Source organism: Capricornis sumatraensis, chromosome X (assembly GCF_032405125.1).
Source record: "Capricornis sumatraensis isolate serow.1 chromosome X, serow.2, whole genome shotgun sequence".
Classification (NCBI taxonomy): domain Eukaryota; kingdom Metazoa; phylum Chordata; class Mammalia; order Artiodactyla; family Bovidae; genus Capricornis; species Capricornis sumatraensis.
Window position 1 is genome coordinate 105,436,493 of NC_091092.1, and position 20,799 is coordinate 105,457,291.

At 47.8% G+C, this 20,799-nt stretch overlaps 1 protein-coding gene across 2 annotated transcripts in view; it reads left to right on the forward strand.

The window, feature by feature from the left end:
• Window positions 1-6,217: 6,217 nt before the first annotated feature.
• Window positions 6,218-20,799, forward strand: part of SRPX (sushi repeat containing protein X-linked) — a 185,799-nt gene continuing 171,217 nt past the window's right edge. For both annotated transcript variants that reach the window (XM_068962767.1, XM_068962768.1), the window contains exon 1: window positions 6,218-6,330. In XM_068962767.1, coding sequence (XP_068818868.1) covers window positions 6,249-6,330 — 82 coding nt within the window. In that variant the 5' untranslated portion in view covers window positions 6,218-6,248. The remainder of the gene's footprint in view (window positions 6,331-20,799) is intronic.

The following is a 20,799-nucleotide window of genomic DNA, read 5'->3' on the forward strand; positions in this document are numbered from 1 at the left end:
ATGAACAGCTCAAGTTACACAGTAACTTGGTGGTCCACAGATAAGCATTTCATCAACCAAAAGTTGATTCTGAAAAGGAGAGTAATTATCCACTAAAGAGGGCAGGGATTTGACCACTAAGTTTTAAGGGTCAGGTCTTGCTTCATCTAGAGGGGCTTGTCAAAGACTTCACACTGCACCTCTTTCAGCTGCTGACACATGGAACACCAGTAGATCTCCGGGGTCAAATGGCCCAAGTGACAGAGCAGCTTACAAAGTGGCCCAGACATATGACGGGGTCTTCTCTTGTCCTGTGTGTGTGCATGCTCAGTTGCTCAGTCGTGTCCAGCTCTTTGCAACCCCATGGACCATAGCCTGCCAGGCTTCTCTCTCCATGAGATCTCCCAGGCAAGTATACTGGAGTGGGTTGCCATTTCCTCTTCCAGGGGATCTTCACAACTCAGGGATTGAACCTGCGTCTTCTGTGTCTCTCTGCATTGGCAGGCGGGTTCTTTTCCACTGTGCCAACTGGCAAGCCCTCTCTTGTTCTGAGCCCCACTCAAAACTAGCATGTCTTAGGTCACATCCATACAGTATCTAACCAAAGAGGAAAATAAGAGGGATTCTTTCAACTGGGCTTTGTTTTATAAGTCTCTGAGCAAGCCCCTGGTTGGCCAGCCTGAGGCCTGTGCTGAGCCCTCTAATTCCAGGGACCTGGGGCTCAAGTTCTATTGACCCAGCGTGATTCATGGGACCACACCTATGACCGTGATTTGGAGAGTCTGTGGTCAGCAGATCCCCCCAAAACCACAGAAGGAGTTCCCCAAATGATTTTTTTTTCTGGGAGTTCATCATCGAGCCATTCTTAGAGTTGAAATAAGGCTCTGGAAAATTCAGGTAGCCCTCTTCAAATAGTCCTTTTCTCTGGAGAAGTCTCTGAGCATATTTCAGAAGGATTACTTTTACCTTCTCTCTGCCAGAGCAGGAGGGGAACTTTCTTGGACCTTCACCATGAAAACCTGGTAGGGTTCCTGAAGTTAAAGCCTATGGCAGTGTGGGAATCTCTGCTATGACGTCACCCCCAGCAGTTTCTCACTCTCCTATTAGTCTGCACCCAGCCCTCAGTCATTTTTCTAAATTGCCATTACGGCGTACCTACCATGTATGACTCCAGCGTGTCTTCTGCTCCAAGTAAGCAGATCTCGGCTGTGACTGTCTGGATTTGCCTGTCTTTCTAGATGGGTGGTGATTTGCCTGAAAACTCAGTTCTTTGTTGACTCCAAGAAAAGTCATGAATCTTTGTTTACCCAGCTTTCTCTTGTTGTCAGGACAGGAATGATAACTTCCAAGCCTGACCAAAGGCGTTAATTTCATATTTGAATCTTTGCATTCTTATATTTCTCAATTTTCTGTATGTGTGCTCAGTCGTTTCAGTTGTGTCCAACTCTTTGTGACCCCATGGACTGCAGTCCTCCAGGCTCCTCTATCCATGGTGGTTCTCTAGGCAAGAATACTGGAGTGGGTTGCCATGCCTTCCTCCTTGGGACCTTCCAGACCCAGGGCTGGAAACCAGGTTGCAATGCGCCTGCAACCCGCATTGCAACCCTTTACCAATTGAGTCACCAGGGAAGCCTGTATGACCCTCTACTCCTACTATATAAGAGTATTCTTGAATCTTTTGCTGAATACACCAAATAGTTTCTGAAACTGCCTTTCCTTTTTTTGGGGTAGCTGATTATTTTCATAAATGAGATGTTTTCCTTTGAATCTTTAAGAGTCAAAATATTCCTTTTCCCTTATGCTGCAGAAATTTTCATCCCTTAGAGCTTGTATTGTATCACTCTGAATATTTATTCTAGAAAGAGAAGAAATCTCTTTAAGCCACGGGATTGTAAACAGACTGCCTGTAGCTTTTTTTGATCTTGACCTTGAGCACTCTTACGTTAACCCTCTCAAATCTAGATTTGTAACAGATAACAGAGAGCAATAGTACCAGCCAAACTCGCCCTGCCCTCCTGGCATTCATTTAGCACGATTCCAATAGACTGTAGTTACATCTCCTTGTCCTTCGAGTCTTGAGCTCTCAGAAACCTGGAGTCTAGTGTGGTCTGTAGTTTGTATAAGTGCAGGATGGAAACAGTTAAACCCACTATAACTGTGCTACCCAAACTGTGGTCCCTAAACCCATGCTGCTCTCTGACTTATTCCCATTTTATTTTTCTAGGGAGTTATATTTATTGATTTTATAAAAGCCTTGATCAGTGATGGATTGGGAATTTTAAAAAATTTATGTAAGTATAGTTGATTTACAATGTTGTGTTAATTTCAGGTGTACAGCAGAGTGACTCAGTTATGCATATATATATACATTACTTTTCATGTTCTTTTTCTGTTATGTTTTATCAAGGGATATTGAATATAGTTCCCTGTACTATACAGGACCTTGTTGTTTATTCATCCTATATATAATAGTTTGCTTCTGCTAATCCCAAACTTGGATTGAGAATTTTGGAAAAATAGTCCTCACCACAGCTAGTTTCCAGGTGGCTCAGTGGGTAAGGAATCTGCCTGCAATGCAGGAGATCTGGGTTTGACCCCTGGGTCAGGAAGATGCCCTAGAGAAGGGCATGGCAACTCACTTCAGTATCCTTGCCTGGAGAATTCCATGGACAGAGGAGCCTGGTGGGCAACAGTTCATGGGTTGAAAGTAGTCGGACACGACTGAAGCGACTTAGCACGCACACATGCACAGCTAGTCTGCACTGTCTTAAATCTCATCCCAACTGAGTGTCTCCTTGACTTTGATTCCACTCCCATTTCCTAAGGTACAGTGAGCCACCAATGTTCCCCTTAAGCTTCAGGTCCTTTACTCTGGAAGGATGTGGGAAGAGAACCACTGGTTTGTGAGGGTGGGGGATAAGGAGGTGTGGGAAGATGGCAGGGGCTCACGAGGGAAGGGCCTTGACTGACATGCTCAGAAAAGCTCTCTCCTGTGGTAGGTAGGGGGCTGCCAGATTCTGTTTCAATGGCGTCTCTGAGTCTACAAGTTCAAGGAAGAGAGTGGAGGGGTGGGGAATCCTGCGACTCCTTTTGCTTCCTTCTCCACCGTGGTTCATTCTGCTCTAACTCAGGGGACAAGGCTGTGCTGTTTAATCCGGCCTCCTCCACACTGCAATTGGTGGAAAGGCACCTCTCCCCCACCCACCCCCTGCCAGACTTAGACTGTGTTCCCTTCTCCTCACTTTCGGCACTTTGTCCAGCACTCGAATGCTTCTGAGGATAGAACAGGCTCTGTCAGCAGTGCCCTGAGGTGCCTGGCAAATCTGTCGTAGCCTGTAGGCAACTAAGTATGGTAGGTACTGCTGAGAAGCCACGTTTCCTGTACTCTGAGTCTGTGTGGTTGAATTTTGAGATCTCATGTAGGGCATCATTTTTTATCTTTGTTATCTTCTTATTTATTTCTGACTATGCCGGGTCTTCTTTGCTGCACACGGGCTTGCTCTAGTTGCAGTGAGTGAGGGCTACTTCTTCATGCAGAGGGCAGGCTTCTCATCGTGGCGGCCTCTCTGTGGAGACAGGCTCTAGACCACACACTTCAGTAGTTGTGGCTCTCGGGCTTAGCTGCTCCGAGGCTTGTGGGATCTTCCCGGGTCAGGGATAGAACCCATGTTCCCTGCATTGGCAGGCGGAGTTTTGATCCACTGTGCCAACAGCGAAGTCCTATCATTCTTTTTTAGTGTTCAGAGTCAATACAACATTCTTGCTTATTTATTAGAGATGCCTGGAACCTATTTCTTACCTATCTCTGTGCCTCATGCCAACAGTGTCTTTTCCCAACTCTTTAGTAGCTATGACCAGCAGGACAGGAAGAGATCAGACCTCTGTGGCACTCCCTGGGTGACTTCTCCCCCTGTTTCCATCCATTCATGACCCTGTCTGCTGGGTTCAATTGCTTGACAGATTATGAATCTGCTTAACCATCCTATTGTCTACCAGGACACTGTGAAGAGGATGGATAATTTCTCCTACGTGTCCCTCTTCCCTCATCCCTTCTGCCAGAATCCTGTATATAATAATTATAAATAGCAATACTAGTTATTGTAATTATTACTATAAATCTGGTTGGAGTTTGTTCTAAAGTAGCAAAGAAAGCAGCTCTTAACAGTGTGGTGTTGCTTGTTATCAGCCAGATTCAGGTGCTAGGCGAGAACCAGGTGTTCCTTGTCCGTTCAGTAATAAAATGCATGCTGGGTTTTGTGAGCAGAGCTTGTCTCAGAGGTGATAAAGGAAAGGAAGGCCACCGGTCAGACTAACCTGGGCCTGGAAATTTGGGGTGCCCATGAACCTTTGCTCATGAGCCTCCAACAGGGGTTCTCGATTAGGGCCAGTTTTTGTGCTAAAAGATATTTGACAGCTCCTGGAGACATGTATTGTCACAACAGGGAAAAATTGAGGGCCTGCTACTTGTTCTCAGGGGCACAGAGGCCAGGGATGCAACTAAACCATCCTTCAGTACACAGAGCAGGCACTTCCCCAACCAAGAATGGTCCAGCCGCAAATGTCAATAGCACTTGGGCTGAGAATCCTTGACTTAGAATTTATCCCATTCTAAAACCTGCACCACTGGAACATGGGGGCAAGGGGATGATACATCTACTCAAAGGCCAGACCACATCCCTAAAGATTCTAGTTTCATTGGTCTGGCTGGGGTGGAACCCAGATAGGGTATTTCCATGAAGCTCCCCTAAGGTTTCTCTCCTGGGTGGACAGGATTGAGAACCACTCCCTGGAGAGCCTGGTGAGATGGAAGCCCAGGAAGAGCCTGACCACCCTCATTGTCTTGTGATCAGAGGGTTACTGAAGGGTTGTTGGCTCCATGAGGAGGCAGCAACGATGGAGAGAAGGCTCCCAGGCACCAGAGAGGATAAGATGGAAGTTCAAGGCAGAGCCTTTTGTGAGAACTGGGAAAAAAAGCAAGCCTTCTAGATTAAAAAAACTGAAAACCTTCTGGATGGATATTCCCAGGGTCCTTCGTCTAGCTAACAGACCAGACTGCTGAGGTGAGGAGAAAGCTGCCTTTCCACAATGAACATGGCCTCTATCATAGTACAGGGCTCGATGACCCCAGAGGCGGCTGGATGTTAGCACCCTTGCCCCTTCCTCCAGGACCTTCTCTCAGAGCGCATGGCACAACTGAATGCCGCAGCCCTAGTTGGAAGCTGTCTTAGTTATGATCTGCTGGCAGGAAAAGGGGCGAGGTCCCTGCCTTAGGTGTTTACAAAAAAAAGAGAGAGGGAGGGAGAGAAACCCTTGAAGAAGAAACCAGATCCGTCCTGCAGGCAGCCGAGAAACCCTATCCTGACGCCAGCCCACAGGGTGGAGACTCCAGGCTGATCGTGGTGTCCTAGGGGTGCGAACAATCCAGGAAATGGGGAACTCTGATTGCAAGAAACTACAACAGCTGGATTCCCAGGCTGTGGGTGAGACGGGGAACTTTCTGGGCCTTGTGCTCTCCCATCAGCCAACCTTGGAAAGAGTACCTCAAGCCTCATCCCAAACCGCAGTGCAGCCGGCACGCACGCGGGCCAGCCCTTGATTCATTCCTTCTCTAAAGAGAAACCAAAAAGCCATAGCACGGACATTGGCGCCGGCGCAACCACACACCTAAGTTCAAATCTCTCCTCTGTAACCGTGAACCCGGGCAGGTTTCTAAGCGGCGTTTCTTTTCGGAGAGGGTGGGCATAATAACAGCAAACTTGGGGCGTGATCGGGAGGGTCAAACCCGCGAATTTGGCCATAATAACCTGCCGCGGTTGTCTCTTCTCTTTCCCTGCGACTCACGCAGCTCTCTGCTTAGATGATATGGTGCTAGGGGCCCGGGATCTGAGAGGGGGTCGGGCAACCGGTGTGTGTATTTGGAGTGAAAGGGCGCAAACTGGGAAACCCAGAGATACTTTGGGATGGTTCGGTTTACTAGGGCACGCCCCTGGCGCGCTGCGGCACCCGGGAGAGGGGGCGGAGGTGTCAGCCCCGCTCCAGAAGAAGCGCTGGCACAAAAGGAGGGGGTGGGTCGGAGCCCCAGCCGCGCCAGCGCTCCGGGGAGGCGGAGGAAGGAGGGTTGGCCGGGGGCGGGAGACAGGCGAGAGGAGGAGTTTTTAAGTTCGGCCTCCGCCGGCCCGCGGCACAGTCCCTCGGTCCGGTCGATCTCCTCCCGCCCCCGGGACGCGCGCCGCGCAGCTGAGCGGAGCGCAGCGCAGCCCCCGCGCGACATGGGGAGCCCCGCACTCCGGCCCGCGCTGCTGCTGCTGTTGCCACTGCTGCTACGAGTCCAGCCGAGCCGCGGGTTCCCAGGTAATGCCAGGGGCGGGCCAGCCTCCCCAACGGGGTGCCGGGGACCACCCCCATCCCCGGCTTGGCCGGAGGGTGGTGCGAGGCGCCCTTTGTTTGCGCCGACTTCGTCTTTCGCCGCCCCGGGATTGGGGGATGCGGAGCGGAGCTAGCGTCCGGGCATCGGGAAGGGAGAACCGATTGTCAGGCGGCCGCCGGGAGCCGATGGACCCTCTGCGCCCGGAGTTCCAGGGGGTCAATCAAACCCACGTAGGCGCTAGAGGCGACCAAGAGACGTTTGGCCGCGGGCTACTTTCTCACTCCCAGGAGTTGCCTCTCCTGCGGTTGCTCGCGGCCGGGACCCAGGGGACTGACAGCTTGTCCTGGAAGGAGTACCTACCCCCTCCCACTCGAGGTGCCAGGCCACCCCCTGGGGCTGCAGGGCACTAGTCGCCGTAGGACTCTCGTGGCCGGCACAGGCGGGGCCTCTCCCGCATCCCCCAACCCCCCCTGCTGGGGATTCAGAGAAAGTCTGCACCGCTGGGAGAGAGGTGCCAGCTGAGAGTGGTGACATGTGGCAAGCGCTTGGTTAGCACGCGGGCTCTGCTAGACAGAGGGTGGGGCTTCTGGTTTCTGGAAGGCGTGGTCTGTAGCATCTAAGGGGACCCAGGTGTTTATTAGGGCTCTCCTGGTGTTGACAAAACCTTCTTTGGAAATGCCCCTTTAAGAACTACTGCTGAGTCGCTCATCAGAGAGGCTTAAGTTAGCAAAGAGCTTCAGGGGAGCTGGGAAACATGGATGCACCCGTGTCGCCCTGGAGAGAAGAAATCCATGGGCGCATTTTAATTTAGTATTAGTGGGAACATGGGTGATGTGGGCTATGGGGTCAGCAGATATCTGGCTTTACTTTCAATACTATGGGCAGTTTAAATTTGGGTCTGAAAAGCGAACCTACAGAGTTGTAGGTGAAGCTTGGAGGGGGAGGGTTCCCAGATAGCATGCTGGGGACATTCCCTGCGCATCCACTAATGAGTGAATGGATCCAACGTGTGAAGTGATAATCAGGAACTTTTGTTTCCAGCTGACTCTTGTAAGTTTTTCAGCTGTTGGGTAGGAACTGATTCAGGGCAAAGTGGAAAGGAGACTTTATCCTCTGTGCCTGGCAGGTGCCATTCCCCTGACCCCCAGGTGGATTCATTCCCCCACCCCCCAAAGCGGGAATCAGGTTAATGTGAAACTAGAGGGGAGGGAGAAGCCCGCACTGGACAGGTAACAGGGGAGAAGTTGAGAAATTAGAGGTGGCTTTTCCTGCTGAATTGAGAGGCATCTCTAAGCCGCCTGTGCAACTGGTGGAGCCTTTCTTAGTTAGCCAAGGGGCCTCTTGTCTTTTTCCACCTGACCTTCCTCCCCTGTCTCACCCTGCCCTCCACTCTCCTTCTACTGCATAGCTTGCTGCCAGAGCCCAGCCACCCACAGAGTCATGGGTTTCCAGCTTGGGCGCTCACTACTTTTGGGAACTGGCCCTGGTTGGCCGGGCTCCTCCCTCCAGCGCCCGCCTGCAGGCTGCCCCCAACTTGGCACATCCCAATTGGATCTTTCAGGAAATGTGCTCTGCTGGGGCTGATGATTCCAAAGGAGCAGATTTCAGTCCAAGCCAGAGGTTTTGGAAGTCTGGGGAGGGGAGACTCTCTAGGTCTGTGGGTCCCAAGGCAAGTCATGTCAGCCACGTTCACCCTAAGTGCTGAGTGACAGATTTTGAAGATCATTTCAGAGGCAGTCTCTTAGCAAGTGGACAGTGTGTCTCTGGTAAGAGAACTGGAATCAGAAATCTCTGAAAGAGGGAGATGGGTATTGAGAAGGCCCCATCAGCACTTCTCCCCCTATTGTATAACCATCTGAGATTTAATAGGGAAACTGTCAGAGACAGAGAGAGAGAAAATCATTCCCAGTCCCACTCCTAGAAGGTCTCTGGAGTTCTTCCATCTTTGAATTTGATGCAGCTTTTCTGGCTCTCTGATTTTTGTAGCCTACCAAGATGTGGTGTCTATAAAAACCCACATGAAATATATGGAAAGTTCATAGCAAAGTTGTCTATGTTGGATTGTGTTTGTTTGTAAGATAGGATTTCTTACTCTGTTCGTTTTTTCTTTTATTGATGTGTAACGGAGGCCTGGCGTGCTGCGATTCATGGGGTCACAAAGAGTCGGACACGACTGAGCGATTGAACTGAACTGACATTATAACATTAGTTTTGGGTGTACAGTGTAGTGATTTGATATTTGTACACACTTCACAGTGGTGGCTACAGTAAGTCTAGTTATCATGCATCACTGTACATAGTTACAAAAATTTTTTTTCTTGTGATGAGAACTTTTAAGATCTACTCTCAATACAGTATTAATAATGATAGTCATTCCCTGGTGACTCAGATGGTAAAGAATCTGCCTGCAATGCAGGAGACCTGGGTTCGATCTCTGAGTCAGGAAGATCCCCTGGAGGAGGGCATGGCTACCCACTCCAGTATTCTTGCCTGGAGAATCCCATGGACAGAGGAGCCTGGCAGGCTGCAGTCTATGGGGTCACAAAGACTGGGTGAGTAACACACACACATACCATGCTATACATTTCATCCCATGACTAATTTAAAGCTGAAAGTTTATACATTTTGATTGCCTTCACCCATTGTGTCTACTCCTCACTCCCCTTCCCCTCTGGCTACCACAAATCTGTTCTGTGTATCTATGAGCTTAGATTTTGTTTCATTTTTTAGATGCCACATATATGTGTGATCATATGGTATTTGTCTTTCTCTGCTTGACTTACCTCATTTAGTAAAATGCCCTCAGGATCCAGCCATGTTGTCACAAATGGCAGCATTCCATTCTTTTTTTCTGGCTGGATAATGTTCCATTGTATGTATATACCACATCTTTATCCATTCTGAGCCAGCAGGGAAGCCCTTTCTCAATGTAAATTTATATAATTTAATTTTCATTGCAATAAACTTAGGGATGGGCTTCCCTGGTGGCTCAGACAGTAAAGAATCATCCTCAAAGGAGATGCGGGGTTCAATCCCTGGGTTGGGAAGATTCCCTGGAGAAGGGAATGGCAACCCATTTGAGTATTCTTGCCTGGAGAATCCCATGGACAGAGGAGCCTGGTGGGCTACAGTCCATGGGGTCTCGAAAGAGTCAGACGCAACTTGGCAATTGAGCACACATGGTAGTTGTATTTTTAGTTTTTTGAGGAACCTCCGTGCTATTTTCCATAGTGGTTCCACCAACTTATTTTCTCATCAATAGCACATAAAGATGCCCTTTTCTCCATATCCTTGCCAACACTCGGTGTTAATTGTCTTTTGGAGAATAGCCATTCTGACAGGTATCTCTTTGTAGTTTTGCTTTGCATTTCCATTTTATTCTGTTTGCAGTGAACTCTTGAAACCTCATTTACATCTGAGATGTTTGAGGTTCAGTGTACCTCCTTTTGCAAGCAAGGCTGAAGATAGAGAGCAAGCGCTGTGGCCACTAAGAAAGGCTCTGTGAACCTGGTGCCTGGTGAAAACTGGTAAAATGTGTGGTTTCACTGTTGTAGCCACGCATTCCGGGAAACAAACTCACTCAGAAGGACAATGCAGATAGTGGAGTGCAGTTTATTACACCGGTGGGCCCAAGGCAGAGTCTCCTCTTAGCCAAGGACCCTGACCAGTTTTTCTGAAAACCTTATATACCCTAAGTGTACATGCCCAAACCCACCTCCCCAAATTCCCTGAAACTAGTCTGAACAAAGGAAAAGAAAGATACAATAAAAGTTAACCCGTGATTCATATGCCTTAAGCCTAGGTAGTTAACAATGGACAATTATCAATAGGCCTGTGGTCATACTCCAATAGGCATAATAGAATTTATGATTCTATTCGGTTATACAGATAATTAGGGTGTTCTTTTAGGCAACAGAGAGTCTAGGTATGAGCCATGGGGCTCTTCCATCCAGGGGGCCTGGTTTTCCAGTTGGTATGTCATTTCCATAGATACTGGGCATATAGCTCAAAGTCCACAGTCCGGCCCAAGATGGAGTCCTGCTTTCAAGATGGAGCCTGTTCTGTCTGTTTCCTCCTTTGTCCCCGCCTCTTGATGCTCTTAACTCATAGCATGAGCATCATTCATAGGGATATATTGCACCCTGACTCTCCAACCTCCAATTTGGAAGAACGACATCAACCTTTGGGTTACAAAGTTTATGATACATTGTGAAATAAAGGGTCCACAAAGCAGAACTATCAAGACAACTATAAAAATGATAAATATAGTTTTCCACCAATCACCCTTCACCCAAGATAGGACCAAAGTCCAAAAAGGAAGATTATCATTAGACATAACTTTTACCTGACCTTTCATGTCATCTAGGGTGGCTGATATATAGCCAGATAAATCAGGAATATATTCACAACATTCAACTTTAATTATAGCACAGGTCCCTCTTTGTACTGAAACTATGGTTAGTCTCAAGATGATACCAGCAAGTCCTTGAAGCATCAGTTGATTGTAGAGCTTCATCTCTGTTTCTTCTTTAAGATGATCTTGGTTTCACCGGGATCAGTGGGGTCCTGTTGTGTAGTCCGCTTGGCGTCCTCTGGGTCTGTGTGGTATGCTCTCTTCAGCCTCATGTGGTGGATCCAGGGAGTGACACCTGCAACTTTAACTGCAGTAGGGCTGGTTAGAACAACAGTATATGGACCCTTCCAATGTGGGGCCAAGGAGTCGTGTTTCCAGTCCTTGACCACACCTGATCCCTGGGCACAAATTTGTGAATCTGTTCTTCAAGGGGGAATGGCATCCTTTTTTGTACAAACTTAGTTACCTCATTTATTGCCTTACCCAGTTGTTCATCTGCTGTGAAATCTCATCTCCCCTCACCTGAGGCAAATTTGTTGATACCCGTTTTATTATGGGAGGGGGCCTCCTATACACAATTTTGTACGGAGAAGAGCCATGGGACTGTGGGGTCATTCTGAGTCTGAGCAGAGCCGTCGGAAACAAGTCCACCCAGGAACAGTCAGTCTCTAAGATCCACTTGGAGAGTGTCTCTTTAAGTGTCTGGTTGGTTCCTTCCACCATCCCAGAACTCTGGGGCCTATATGCTGTATGTAATTTCCCCTTGATGTTTAAAGTTTTGCTTACTTGTTATACTAAATCAGCTACAAAAGCCGGGCCATTTTCTGATCCAATGCTGATAGGAAATCCAAATCTAGGAACTGTCTCCCTAAGCAGGCACCAGGCTACTTTTGATGCTCTTTCAGTCTGGGTAGGAAAAGCTTCTACCCATCCGAGAACATACATACTATGACCAGCAGGTAATGGTAGTATCAGTGAGGTTTCATTTCAGTGAAGTCCACTTCCAGGTGTTCAAAGGGCAGCAAGCCTTTTACCTGAATTCCTGGAGGTTTCTGTCTATGCCAAGAGGCAACATTGACCTGTGAGCAGGCAGTGTAGTTCTGAGATTGTCCCGCATAGGGAAGAGAGGCGGGGAACCAAGAAATATTTTCAAATTGGCTCTTCCAGTTTATCATGGCCTAGGTGGGTCACTTGGTGTGTTTGGCTTACCAGAGTCGGTGCCAGCTCCTCCGGTACTAATAATTTGCCACTTGGCAATTCCCACCATCCCTTTTCAGTCTTGATGGCCCCTTCTGCTTTGGCTAGTTGGTTTTGGGCTTCAGTGTAATTTGGAGAGTCTAGCATTAGCTCAGGTAGCTCTGCCAATATGAGAGCTTTAATAGGGGCTTCACTTGTCACCCCCAAGCCTTCGGCTGCTTGTTTAGTGGTCTTATCTGCCAGTCTGTTCCCTGAGCCTGGGGGGTATCCTCTTTTTGATGTCCTCAGCAGTGTATGACTGCAACCCTTTCTGGTTTCCAGGCAGCATCTAATAGGGTCTTAATTTATTCCTTATTTTTAATATCTTTTTCACTAGCTGTCAAAGGCCCCTCTCCTTATACAGAGCCCTGTAGTGTGGCAAAAGCATACCTGGAGTCTGTGTAAATGTTTGTCTTCTTACCTTTTGATAGCTGGAGGGCCTGGATTAGAGCATATAGTTTGGCCTGTTGAGCGGACCAGTGTGATGGCAGAGAGCTAGCCTCAACGATGGTTTCTTCCGTGACTACTGCATATCCCAACAATCACTGTCCTTGTTTCACCAGGCTGGTGCCATCTGTTTACAGGACCAAATCTGGGTCCGGGATTGGCTGGTCTCTCGAGTCAGGTCTGCTGGCATATTTCCTTGCAATCATGTGAGGGCCCACTTTCTCCCACAAGAAAGAGAGCGGACAGATTCAGGACCTGACAAGGCTCAGTAGTAACATGGGGGTTCTCACATAACAGTCCCCGGTATTGAGTAATCTGGGATGTTGACAGCCATTTATGGGGGTCCCCTTGCAGGAGAGTGTTGACCTCGTGTGGGACTTTTACGAACAAATCTTGGCCCAAAGTCAGCTTGGTTGCCTCCCGGACCAGTAAGGCAACCGCAGCAACTGCCTGTAAGCATCCTGGCCACCAGCGGCAACATTGTCCAGCTGATTAGAGATAAGTCACTGGTCTGTCCCATGTCCCCAGAGTCTGGGAGAACACTCCCATAGACAGCTTGTCCTTTTCAGTCATGTAAAGAGTAAATGGCTGAGCAAGGTCTGGCAGGCTCAAGGCGAGTGCTGACATAATTGTACCAGGTTTGAGTTCTATTACCAGTGGGACTTGTTTTGCAAGTCTGGTGGTGGTTGTCTTCCACCCAGACCTCAGGGAATTGTTGAGTTAACTCTCTCTCTCGACTGTTTAGCCTGTCTGGTTTCCCTTCCGGGAGATCGTGCAACCTCCATTCATCTTGAGGGGTTACTGAGAGGAAGAGTAAATAGGTGGTTGGGCCCACTCGAACAGTGGGGTCTTTCGTGGGGGGAAGGGTCACTTGTGCCCCCAATATAGACAGCAAGTCTCTTCCTAACAAAGGTACTGGGCATTCAGGGATGTATAAAAATTTATGACTCACTTGGTGTCCCCCCATCTGACATTTTCAGGGTAGGCTAGAGACACAAAGGCTGCATTTATTACCATCTGAGACCCAGCAGTCTCTGGCTGGGTCTATTGGCGTATAAAGTTTATAGGCCTCGCACAGTCTTTTGCAGAACTCAGAGGGTGATTCGCTTTCCCTTTGAATCACTTTGGAGGGTTTTGCGATACTCATAGCTTTTTGGGCCCCCCTCTTGAGACCTTGTAAGATAGTCACCGGATATCTCCCCAGGTGGCCCCTCCCTTCCTCTGTGTCACAGTCCCAGTTGGGCCTCTCATCGGGGGTGGCTAGTTCTGCCCACCACTGCAGGTTTGCAGTCCCCTCAGGTGCCATTTCTCTTAACCATTTTCTTGCCTCAGTTAGGATCCTGTGTCTTTCCTCAGTGCTGAAAAGGGAGACTAGTAGTTGGATTATGTCATCCTATGTAGGGCGGTGGGTTCGAAAAATAGTCTCCATTCGCCTAATCATGGCTTGTGGCTCCCCCGAGTATGGTGGAGCGTGTCTCTGCCAGTTTAATATATCCATAGAGGCAAATGGCTGGTAATAATAGGCTACAGGGGGCGGATGGTAGTGCCCCATGCGTCCTGAACTGGAGGCTGTTGTAGTCCTCTGAGGGGCATCTGTAGTGGAGTTCTTTCCCCCTGTTCCTTGCTGGAGCACAGCCTCTGTCTAATTGCTGTGTTTTCTTCCCCTTTCCCATCAGTACTCACCGGGAGAGGTGGATACAATCTAGGAGGTCCAGCTGAGGTGGAATTCTGGGGGCATTGATCAGAGGTCTCCATTGCTGGGATTGGAGCCTGCCGAAACGGCGGCTCTACGAACTCCGGGAGAGCTGGCGGAAGAGTAGTGGCTGCTGCAGGAACTTCACCTGGCCCTGGATCGGGCGTTAAGGCGGCCTCCGGTCCTGGTGGAGCCCTGGGTGGCGGGCACGTCATCACCCAGTATGGGGGAGGGGTCAGGTCATCCCCGTCCAAATCCTGTAGAATTTCCTTTTTTATCATCAGTCAATCTTTGTGCCATTAATATTTTTCCCTTTCCCTTCTGGATACAGAACCTTGTCCAAGTAGGAGGGTCTTGAGCTAACCCTAGCCATGAGTCAATATATGGATATAGATCCGGGTGTCCTGGCTCTCCTGTGATGACTGTATAGACTGCTGCCACTATTTTTAAGTTCATGGTGTTCTCTGGAGGCCATCCTACTCCCATAGGGGGCCATTCGACCTCACAGAGTATGTGGAGGCGGTTAGGCTTCATCTTCACCCCTAATCATTATCATCTCCTAATCCCTTCTTTAAATTTTTAGTCATGCACTCCAATACAGTTGCCTTAGATTCACTTCCCCCCATCTTGCTTACCTTCTCGGACCTTCTTCTCCTTTTCCTTTTCGTTCTGTCTACGAAGTTCTCAGTACCCTATGTACTTCTGATATTTCTACTCAATGACACTTAAGTTGCCATTCTGCCTCCTTCCTAATTGGGGTCAGAAGAGCCTTACCTGCCAGATGCCAGAGGGAGAAGAGGGATCGGCGTGTCTTCACCTGCTGGTCAGCACAGCCAAACCAGAACACCACGTGATCCAAGACTGTTTCTCCCTTTACCTTTAAAGTCCATTCTACCTTGGTGGGCTTGATCAGGTGCAGATGAAAATACAGATGGGTTAAATATCCCACATCCCAGGCTGTCTCTGGGGAAGCCAATTCGTACTCACTTATGTATCCCCCTCCTTCTAGCCTGACAATTTCAAGGGGGTCAAGAATTTCATAGAAGATGGAACACCTCCTTGGGGAGGGCAGAATATGAGCACACAAAAACCAAATTTCTTCTCCTAAAAATCCCCTGGCAATTGCTTGGTAATGATTTTCCCTAAGTCGGCGTGGATACCACCTCGTAAATGACCTTCACAAATTTCCTTCCTAAGCCCTAACACCCTCGTCAACCTGTGTACCAAGCAATCGTTGCCACCTGCCTATTCCAGGCTCCTGTGGGTCTGTGCCCCTTCTAATCCCTCCCAGGGGGGTGATCAGGCCCCCTCTTCCACCCTGCTGGGTGGGTTCCTCCTCACCTGAGCACTCAGTTCCCTTGCTGCTGTCCACTACCTGCTAACATGAAAGGTCCGGGCATTGAAAAGCAGAATCCTTCCAGAAGGGCGAGGCGCCTTCCCCCCTCTAGAAGATTCCAGCCACAAGGCCTCAGAGTAGTCCCAAATGGGACTTGTCTCCTCAAAGTGAGGAGTTTCCTGGCCCATGCACCAAATGTTGTAGCCACGCCTTCTGGGAAACAACTCACTCAGAAGGACAATGCAGATAGTGGAGTGCAGTGTATTACACCGGCGGGCCCAAGGCGGAGTCTCCTCTTAGCCAAGGACCCCGACCAGTTTTTCTGAAAATCTTATATACCCTAAGTGTACATGCCAAACCTACCTCCCCAAATTCCCTGAAACTAGTCTGAACAAAGGAAAAGAAAGATATAATCAAAGTTAACCTGCGATTCATATGCCTTAAGCCTAGGTAGTTAACAGTGGACAATTATCAATAGGCCTGTGGTCATACCCCAGTAAGCATAATAGAATATGATTCTATTCAGTTACACAGATAATTAGGGTGTTCTTTTAGGCAACAGAGAGTCTGGGTACGAGCCCTGCGGCTCTTTCATCCAGGGGGCCTGGTTTTCCAGTTGGTATGTCGTTTCTATAGGTACTGGGCATATAGCTCAAAGTCCACAGTCCAGCCCGAGCTGGAGTCCTGCTTTCAAGATGGAGCCTGTTCTGTCTGTTTCCTCCTCATCACCAGCCGGGAAAACTAAGTGAGGATGGCTGAAAGCCAAAGCAGACTCCACCAGCCAGAGCAGTCTTTTAAAATGCCACATTTGGAGATAAGTACTAGGAGCTGAACACCTGGCTCAGGATATACAATTAAAGTCTCATCGGGAGCGGGTTAGGCTAGAAATTTCTATTTGGGTTTAAAACATGTAATCAGCTGATAGAATTCCTCTGCCTTCAAAAGGAGAATGCTAGTGAGAAATGGCATATTTTCTGCCCTAACAGTAAGCATGGATGTCACAGCCATGAATGACTGCAGCCCTCCAGTTTGAGCCGGTGAGCCCTGAGGAAACTCAGGAAAGAAAAGAATTCCTGCCATCTTGACTGTAGCCATTCCCTACAGTGAACCCTGAGGAAACCCAGGATGTAAAAACACAGGATACTGGCTCTAAACAACTGAGGTGCATATCAAAGGAATGATTTTAGTGAGCCCAGACTTGCATCTTCCCATAGATAGAAAAGCGCTGAATTTCTAACTTGGGTTATCTAGTTTTCTTTAATTAATGATAATCTTTTGATGTTCAGACTACCTGCCCTTTGGTGTTTTTAATATTTATTTTCATTTATTTATATGCCCTGTGAGAACTCTTAGTTGCAGCATGCAGGCTCATAGTTCCCTTACCAGGGATGGAACCTGAGCCGCCTGCTCAGTTTGGGAGCACGGAATCTTAGCCACTGGACCAGCTGGGAAGTCTCTATCTGCTCTTTGTTGTGAAACTTCTACCTAACCTGGCTCCTCTCCTCATCTCCTCAGAGCAGTTCTCTCAGGGTTATTGGAGATGCTGTCTCCCGGCTTGAAGTCCTAAAAATTCCCACCAAATAAAACATAACTCTCAGGTTGTGAATATTTTTTAAGTCGACACTGGGACAAGCAGGACCTTTTCATCTGGCATTTTCTTATTGGTAACACTTTCAGTACAATATCCTGCTGTTTTTGTTGTTTAGTCGCTAAATCATGTCCAGCCCTTGCATCTCCATGAACTGTAGCCCACCAGGCTCCTCTGTCCATAGAATTCTCCAGGCAAGGATGCTGGAGTGGGTTGCCATTTCCTTCTCCAGGGGGATCTTCCCATTCCAGGGATCGAACCCATGTCTCCTGCATTGTAGGTGGATTCTTTACCACAGAACCACTGGGGAAACCCATGTCCAATTCTTGTGACCCCATGGCTTTTCCGTCCATGGAGTTCCTCAGGCAAGAATACTGGAGTGGGTTGCCATTCCTTTCTCTAGATCCTGCTATTATTGCTACTCATTTCCTAGATTTGTGAACTGAAAGAGACACCAGAACCCATTACTAAAGCACTGTCTTCAAACCTTCCTCACACAGAAATTGAAATATTGCCCTTCTCTTTTCAGTGATTTCTAGAACATTCTCATTTTTAGTCTCTCATATGACAACTCATCCTACTTTCTTTGGCCAGATACTGCTCTTTTAAATGCAATTTTACTTCATTTTTATTTTACTTCTAATTTTTAATGTTGAAGTAACTATCACTTGTCTTGATCACATTGCTCTCTCACTCAAAAAGCTAAAGCAGCTGCTCCCTGTCCTCTTAAATTAGCTAGAAAGTTCTCTGCTATTGATAGGGGACTCTACAGTTTGCCTGCAGCTGAATTTTCCAGTCCTTCTCTCCTGGCTTCCTAAAATCCAGCCAAAGTTGACTGTATGCTTTTATAGACCTGGAGTCCATGTTTCCTCTTTTTGTTGGTTATGACTTCCTGCACCTGGAATGCTTCCCTCAAGCCTCCATTTGTCAAAATTCTGCCCATCATCCAGCAACACTCCCACTTGGATGAAACTTTTCCTTGATCCTTTGATAAGGAAGCTCCTGCCTTCCTGTAAACACCCACAGCGTTTCCTGTGTCTTGTGGTATTTGTCATGCGTGCCATACATCACAATGAGCTATGCATTCCTTTATGCTTCTCCTAGATTCTGAGGCTGTGAAAGCAGGACACTACTCTGTCTTAGCCCTCTATATTTCCCATGGAGCCTAGCCAGGACCTTGGAAGCCAACAGGATATTTGTACTTATTGAGTTAATGCGTGCATGCGTGCTAAATCGCTTCAGTCATGTCCGACTCTGCAACCCCATGGACTGTAGCATGCCAGGCTCCTCTGTCCATGGGATTCTCCAGGCAAGAATGCTGGAGTGGGTTGCCATGCCCTCCTCCAGGGGATCTTCCCAAGCCAGGGATCGAACCCTTGTCTCTAACATCTCTTGCACTGGCAGACAGGTTCTTGGCTACCTGATAGTTTTCCTGCAATTCAGGTGATGAACTACTGGCCAGAGGAGCTAAGAGAAACGTGTGGGCAAACAGTACATGTGCCACCGCTAACCTCCATACATAGAGATAATGCCTTGCTGGCTGTAGAGGTTGGCTTTTTTAAATCCGTGAACACTCTCCATTTGAGCAATAACCTTCTCTGTTGGGGGTTGTAAGACGAGACACTTACTGTAGCCACAGGCTGGAATTTGCATTTATTATTTTTCTTGGCCACTTTGCTACAGTCCCTTCCAAAGTGGTTGAATGGTTTCCTTAGTCAACGCAGATGTGTGTGCTGCATCAATTCCCCTTTCAGAGAATGCAACTCAAATGAGTAATTGAAAGTGAAGACTGAAGTGAGTTTCAAGAGCAAAAGGTTGACTTGCCAGGTTGTACCATAGTCTGAAATTGTAGCAGCCAAGTTATGATCAATACCCAGGTTAAAGATTCATTTTGAAAACAGCAGTGTGAAGAATCACTTCACTGGAGTTCCAGTTCATAGAGAACTTCTCAAGCCAGCCCCCTCAGTTCTTTCTTTCATTTTTTAATTTTTATTGCTGTATGGTTGATTTTCCATGTTGTGTTAGCCGTCAGTTCTTGACTCTGTCATTTCTTGACTGTCAGCTTTTATGGGCCATTGTTTATGGGGTCTTTTAAGCCTGGCTCTTTCTCTTGGATTTTTGAATTCTGCCTTCTTATGGAACCTGGGCTCTACTCAGAGACTTTGTTTTTAAAGTGGACATAGAAGGATGGAATGCTAGAATACCAGGATGGAGAAGATGGGGAATTCCTTCTCACCATAAGACAGTAGCTCTCTGTATTATGGTGAAATAGATACCAAGTTATCTAAGGTGGTAACTATTAGCACACAGATGGGAGCCATGTAGGAACCCTGGACCTGGGGATTAAAGAATGATGTTGACTGATGCTGATACCAATAGTGTTGACCCTACAGGCCCAAGGAAGGTTAACATAGGATGTCTCTGGGCTTCCTTCTCTAACAACATTTTGAAATTGGAAACAAAAATCTATGCGAGTGATCTTTTTCTGGGGAGAAAGCCCTATTCTAAATCAAAGCCACAACTTACTAGATAGCTTTGTGAATGCTATAATAAGTGTGTGCTCTTAATGAGCACAAAAGTCAACAGAAAAAGTAAGATGAAATTGCCAGAGTAGGGAAACTTTGAACCAATGATTGGGTAGCCTCTTGGGTTATAACCAGCGGTAAAGTTTCCCATTCTCCTCATTTAAAAATTGACACTAAACAAAACAGTCATAATGCTAGGTTGTAATTACCTTCAGGCCTGGGCTGGCAACTTACTATATCCCTCACTTAACACAGTATCTGGGACTTGGGGCAGAATCATTTCATGGCTGTTTGTGGGTTGATTGAACGATTGAGGTAATTGTGACAGGGAATCAACACATTCTATTTCAAATATCCTTGCAGGATTTAAGCAAAATTTCCAAGCTGCTAATCCCCAAAGAAAAAGAAATTCGAGATAGCAGAGGCAATTTGCAGGACTGCACCAAAGATCCATTTGGACAGGCAACATGTAGGGGCATAGTTAATTGCTCAGGCTCTTGCATCTCAAATCACCTTAGGACACTGGGAGACAGAAACACCAGGGAATTTGCAGGGAGGGAGCAGGGTTTTTCAGATAAAAGATTTAAGGGTAAAGCTTGCTGGAGATGATAATTGGTTGCACCTGGGTCTTATGGACTCACAGCGCACTCTGACCTCAGAAACTTCTGGAGCTGTCATTCCTGAGGTGAGTGATTCACGGCCCCATAATCCTTAGCTCATACTTCATGCCTCTTGATGCATTGTTCTCAAGAAGAAGATAAATGGGTTTGGACGTAGTGCCCTGGATTATCCCAAATGTTTGGGATTGTGAATTGAGTGTATTGGTTTTAAAACTTTTTTTTTTTTTTTTTAAATGAGTAATACTCGGACAGACCCAAACATGGAATTTGGGTGTGGACTTTCAGCCTTGGCATTGAAAGATCCTTGCCCCGTTGCTTCTGCCCTGCTCTGACAGTGACCTGTCCGATGACAGGGCCCCGCTGTTTCCTGTTATCACTCATTGGTGCTTGGCGGCGTCCGCCCAGTTATGTCGGATGAGCCTCTCTGTCTCTTCTGTAGCTAGTGCAGCCCAGGACCCTCTTCTGGAGGCCTCTGGCCTGCTGCTGGCTGTGTGGGTGGCTGGGCTAATGACCCTGCCAGCTCCAGGGATTCAAGAATGTTCAAACACGCTGGTTAAATGAGGGCCACGGGGCGAGTGAGAATTGAGCCGAGCATTGGCAGGCCCCTGGTGGAGTGGTGAGGAAGTGGTGGCCTGGCCACATCCCTCATCTTCT